Genomic DNA, 6,291 nt, shown 5'->3' on the forward strand with positions numbered 1-6,291 from the left:
CAAGGTGACATTTTATTACACTTTTACCTTTTATTTTTTATTACATACTTTAAAGAGGTTTTCTCAGTGCAAGCCATTGTTTGATTTCTTGACCAATGCTTTGATGTGGGTGGGTCCAAGTAAAATGAAATCCTTGACAATCATGGTTTTTTCTCCTTTTATCTTGATGTTGCCTATTAATCCAGTTGTAGTCATACCCAAAGCCCTAGTCTTTAACTTTTGTCAGCTTAAAGTGCTTCAAACTTGGTTTTTCTTTTTTGCTAGCAAGATTGTGTCATCATTGCATGCTGTTAATGAATCTTCCTCCAATCCTCATACCTCGTTTGTCTTCACATAGACCAGGCAGGTTCTCATTTGTTCAGCAAATAGATCGAATAAATATGGTGTAACTAACCATGCACACCGTCTTGTTCAGTTCTAATGACCGACTTACTCTAGCCTATGTACCTGTTCTGCTTGAACACAGGTAAGTGTTCTGGAATTCCTACTTTTTGCAATGTGATCCATAATTAGTAATGAACTACACAGTTGAATGCCTTTGCATAGTCGATAAAACACAGGCAAACATTCTTTTGGTGTTCCCTACCTTTAACCAAGAGTCATCTGGCACCAGCAATCATATCCCTTGTTCTAAGCCTTCTTCTGAATCTGCCTCAAATTTCTAGGAGTTTCCTGTTGATACGAAGCTCTTTCCGCCACCCCAACTCTCTTTGAACAATCTCTAGCAAAATGTCACTTGCATGTGATAGTAACAATGTTGTTGCATAATTTCAGCATTCAGTTAGATCATCTTTCTGTAGAATGAGTCCAAATCTGAAAATCTTTGGGTCAGATAGCCAGATATCTGCCTTCCGTTTAAAAATAACAGCCACTTTTTGGAGACCCGTACAGTGTGTTCTGAATCACCATCACCAATCTCCAAGAGGGCATTTGAACTCTAATCTGGATGACATCAATTCCAACTCCTCCATCTTCAGACTCTATCGCCTCCTAGGGGGCCCTGCCCTTACTCCTTTATTCCATCGCCCATGGCATGACTGGGAGACCCTCAGTCTTGGAACTCAAGCCCTGAAATCCTGGGCCTGTGCTCTTTTCTCCGGATGATTTTCGCTCAGAACCCCAGAGTGAGTGAGCGACTAGCAGGGGTGGCCGAGTAGCTGAGTTGTGTTCAGCCTGAAAGCTGCTTAGGTTCCTGGTTCCCACCGGAGCCAAAAGTGACACCTGATCCTTGGAGATTGTGAAATGGCAGGAGGTGGCAGCCGGCCCTCGCCCCGTGAGCCCTCTCCCCGCTGGCCGGCCCCGCCCCCCCCACGCCCCTTGGGGCGCTCAGTTAAATCCCCCTGCTCGCAGGGCCCTTCACCCCGCCCTGCCAGCACCATGCTCGCGCGCTGCCTCGGTCCGCTCGCCGCCGCCCTGCTGCTGGGCCTCCTGCTGTTGGACCTGCCCGCAGGCCACAGCAACACAGGTGAGTGGGGCGGGGAGAGGACGCCCTGGGGACAAGCCAGGAGCCCAGGGCTCGGCCTGGCCCGAGGTGGCGTAGCCTTTCCAGGAGTGGAAGCAAGGAGATGCAAAGCGGTGGGAAGCGGGAATTTGAGGGTCCCTTGGGCCTAATGATGGCAGTTTGGAGCATAGGGGAGTCAGTGGGGTACAAATGGGAGACTATCTGGGGAGACTGTGGCAGGAAGATGGTTAGAGTTAACCCTAATACTGACCCTAACCATGACTCTGACCCTAACCCTCCTCTGGACCTCAGAAATGTATGGATTTTCAGCCATGCTGAACTGGCTGGTGTTTGAGTGATTTCAGGCAGGTGCTAGGGACCCCCTGTCCAGCAGTAGTCTTGAGGTTCTTAGGAACCCCTGCCTCGACAGTGGGGACCTCTGGGGAGCTCCGAGGGTCAGGGACTGCATATTACTTGGAGGCATGAAATTTTGCGCCCTCAGGGCAGGTGGGCATCCTCGGAGCTCTGGCCACTACTGACGCCCCCTGTCCCCTGAGTAGATGCACCGAAGGCGGGAGTGTGCCCCAAGCTCCCGGAGGACCAGAACTGCACCGTGGAGTGCGTCTCAGATCGCAACTGCACCGACAACCTCAAGTGCTGTCACTATGGCTGCGCCTCGCTCTGCGTCCTTCCCAACGGTACCAGGGTGGGGGGGTAGGGGTTTGGGGGTGTGCCTGGGATCCCGGAGAGGCCAGGCCTCGCCACCGGACTTGCAGCCCCCTCCCCTGAGCGGGACAAAGGCATCGCTGAGGAACAAAGCTCAGGGGCCACCCCAGCTGAATCCGAGCCCTTCGTGCGTGACGGCTTTCCGGGCGTACACAGCGGGACATTGTTCCGGGGACGCGGGGCCTGGGCCTGCGGGAAGCTGGGGGCGGGGTCAGGTCAGCAATGCTCACACGGTGGAGAGTCCTGGGACCTCACACCCTAAAGGGAGGATTTGAGGGGCTGACCTGGCAGGACCCCCACCCCCCGGGTTCCCATGTTGAGGCACAAAGAGACGATACAGGTTGGGAGAGAGACCACAGGGTACAGGACCTCCCCTGAGGTTGCACCGCCATCCGGTGTCCCAGTCGCCGGTTCAGCTTCTGCCTTTTCCTAACTGTGCGGTTTGGAGAATGTTCTGAGCCCTCCAGTTCCCCTTCCTAGCCCTTAAACCCGGATCTTGCACACTGACAATTGAGAGAGGTGGGTAACTCGAGTGGAAGCGTGGGTGCTCGGTGCAAGTGACCCGGGGGCGCATGCTCCGTGTGGTGGGGGCACCCGCATCAAAGCAGGAAGTAGTCCCAGAGGGCAAGAATCTCAGCTGCTTTGGGAACAGAAAGAAAAACTGTGAGTTAGAAGCAGAGATGAGACCTAGGTACTTGCTAATGCAGAGACAGTTACTACTGGTAAACCTAGAATGTATTCCTTGTGGCTTTTTCTGTTACTGTCCTAAAAGATGACACCAGACTGGGAAGGTTCTTTTGTTTTGGTTTTTATTGTGTGTGGACGGTCAAATAGGCTCTGACGTGTACAGGAAGGGATTGCCCCTCCTTCCCCAGCAGAGCATCTGGTGGATTCAAACCACAGACTTGGAAGTTTTATAATCAGGGTGCCTGGAAATACATTAGAAAGCAGTGGCAGTGCAGGTGGTTCTCAGCCCTCAGTGCAGTAGACTCGGGTTCGGTTCCCATCTTATGTACCTCAGGAACATCCACAGTGAAGGCTTGGCTGTTGCTTGGGATGTTGCACTGGTTTCAGTGGATTCCAGGTTAAGACTAGGAAGAAAGACCTGGTGGTTTAAAGCTTTTTTTTAAAAAAAAAAAAACACCAAACAACAGCCAATTCGCGGAAGCACATAATCCACAAGACTGTCGACATTTCCTTTCTTTGTGAATGGAGTGGACTCAACACACAGCTAACAATAGACAGCTAAGCAAAGGGGGGGCTGGTCCATCAGACATTTGTTCTAGGTGCATAGAAGGTGTGTTCCCTTGTAGGACAGATCAAGATAAGAAGCCAGCGGGGCTAAGAATGTCTCCTGAACCAGGGAGGGAGCCTGGGGGTTGGAAACCCGGGTTTCTGCCTTATGATGTGCAGAACAGGAGTAATTGCCCCGAACTTTACGGGAATCAGCATGAAGGCTAAATTAATTAATAAAAGAACTAGTACTATGACATGTATTCTTTTTCTTTTCTTTTTTACATGTATTCTTAAAGATTAGATACCCAGTTCAGATAGGTGGTGGTGTCACTAACGATCCCCCTTTGTCCCAGGGCAGGCTGGTATAGGGGATTTCTGCTCTTTTCTTAGATTGAAAGTTTACAGGCAGATTTGTATTCCACTCATCCATTTAATATATGCTTTGCTTCATGACATTGATCACAGCTGTCCAGTATGTATTATAACTCTTTGTCTAATTCTTGTATCCATTGGTGTTCACCATAGGCAAGCTATTTAGCTTTCCATGTTTCAGTTTCCTTATTTGTATCATAAGAAGAAGGAAGAAAAAGTACCCTTCCCTTTCTTTTAGGCTTATTATGAGGGTTAGTTACTATATGTCAAATTCTTAGAATAATGCTTGCCACAAGTTGTATCTCATTCTCATTGCCAAAGAGTTGGAATCAACACTTTTTAAAAAAAAATTATTTTATTATTTTATGTGCATGTACCATCAAATCAGATCTGACTGGGACAGGAAGAGATTGTCCTTCCTTTTCCAGCAGAGCGTCTGGTGGATTGGAACTGCGTGCCTCTGGGATTAAAGTGCAGCTGCTTGCCACTAGGCCACCAGAGCTCCCTTGGTTATCTGACCCTCTAGCCAGTTTTCAGAGTTTATAAAACCACATGGGAGGAGATTACTTATCATTTCCCTCTGAGCAGCTGGTAGATTTGAACCACCTGCCCCAGGGGTTGGCTGTGCAACATCTTACCCACTAGGCCAGTGATTGTTGAGTCAGTCCTCACTTTATATGCAACCGAACAAAACGCTTTCATTGCCTAATTTTCAGGAGTATATTGTCAGAACTTTTATCCTAGTCTGTTTAGTATGAAAGCTCTGCTGGGGACTTGTCCATCATGGGCAACACTGCTGATACTTTAAATATTGGTTGCTAAGCTCCCTGTATCAGAGCAACATGAAATTTGCACTATTACACACAACAATTTGACAGGTGGTAGTTCTACTGTCTATGAAATTAGAAAATGAACAGAAGTGAAGCTACATTTCCTTGTATCTCCTTTGTCTACCTTTTTTTCCCCCTCGTGTACACATTTCGTTTTATTTGTCTACCTTCTTTTATTTTCTCTTCTTTCAGAAAAGCCAGGTTTCTGCCCCAACCTGGGTTCAAGCATATTACCACTCGGCTTCTGCCATGACCAGTGCAATGTGGACAGCGATTGTTCTGGCCCGGGAAAATGCTGCGTCAATGGCTGTGGGAAACTGTCTTGTGCCACACCTACCCCCTGAGGTAAGTGGGTCAGAAAAGAGGTGTCCCTCCTGCCCAGGCATGACTGGAGGCTGAGGAGTGAGACCTGGACAGACACACTGGTGCTCTCTTGTTTGTCCATTTGGTCACTTTCATTCAGTCCGTAAAGATTTACTGAACCTCTGTCAGGGAGAGGTCCTATTGCAGGCACTGGACCAAGTGCTGGGGATGCCCCGTGAATGAGCAAACCAAACATTTCTGCCTGGTAGGGTTTTATTCTATGGAAGAAGATGAGTGATAAATATCTACTTAAGTTCTATCAGTGGGAGATACACGTCATGAAGAAAAGGAAACCAGAGAAGGTAGAAAATGGCCATTGGTTGTTGTTCATGGCTGTTGAGTTGGAATAAGCTCAGAGTTGACCCTCCAGCAAGTTTTCAGAGGCTGTAAATCGCACAGGAGGAGATTGCCCATCTTTCTCTCAAGGAGCAGATAGATGATGGATTTGAACCAATTACCTTTGAGTTGGCAGTGCAACTCCCTACACACTACGTCATCAGAGCTCCCTAAGATGGTCATAGTAATGTAATAATGTCTTAATTTTTGACTGCTGCTCTAACAGAAATACTACAAGTTATGAATAAACAAACTTATTTTCTGACAGTAGGAGACTGGAAGTCTGAATTGAGGTCTCTGGTTCTCTCTCTCCTTGCCTCTTTTTTTTAAAAAAATTTATTTTTTAATTTATTCTTTTTATGTGTGTACCATCAAATTGAATCTGACTGGGACAGGAGGCAATTGTTCCTCCTTCTTCAGCAGAGCATCTGGTGGATTTGAACCACGCACCTCTGGGATTGCAGTGCAGTTTCCTGCCACTAGGCCACCAGAGCTCACCCTCTCCTTGCCTCTTGATTCTACAAGGTTCCCAGAGCAGGGATCCCAAATCCAGACAATGCACTCTATTCCTAGCTCTTCTTTCTTGGGGGTAATAGGTCCCTTTGATCTTTCCTTGTCTGTTTAATCTCTTTCATATCTCAAAAGAGAGTAACTCAAAATATAGCCTTAACTTCCTCATTAATGTAATTGCTTCTTATTCTCTCACTAACATCACAGAGATTAGGATTTAGACTACACAGAACCATTGAATCATATCACAAAGTGGACCATAATTATGTAATACAGAGAACCATGACATAGCCAAGTTGTCACTCATTTGGAGTGGGAGGTACGGTATAATTCAATTCATAGCAAATAGAATTCAAAGTAGTATCAGAACTTGCCTAACTTTGCGAGGGAGTCTAATGAGAATTACCATCAACACAAAGCTGATGTCCGTGAGATAGAGGTCAGACATACCTCCAAACTTCTTGCCAACTATCATTC

The 6,291-nt window shown here is 47.3% G+C and overlaps 1 protein-coding gene across 1 annotated transcript; it reads left to right on the plus strand.

Moving 5' to 3' along the window:
- The first annotated feature begins 1,377 nt into the window (after positions 1–1,377).
- Positions 1,378–4,949, plus strand: WFDC2 (WAP four-disulfide core domain 2). Its single transcript, XM_006881732.1, has 4 exons — positions 1,378–1,465; positions 2,002–2,139; positions 2,218–2,382; positions 4,798–4,949. The coding sequence occupies exons 1-4, from the start codon at positions 1,378–1,380 to the stop codon at positions 4,947–4,949; spliced, it is 543 nt and encodes a 180-aa protein (XP_006881794.1).
- The last annotated feature ends 1,342 nt before the right edge of the window (positions 4,950–6,291 follow it).

The sequence above is a fragment of the Elephantulus edwardii genome, unplaced genomic scaffold (genome assembly GCF_000299155.1).
Source record: "Elephantulus edwardii isolate Elephantulus edwardi_28Jun2011 unplaced genomic scaffold, EleEdw1.0 scaffold00015, whole genome shotgun sequence".
Lineage (NCBI taxonomy): Eukaryota > Metazoa > Chordata > Mammalia > Macroscelidea > Macroscelididae > Elephantulus > Elephantulus edwardii.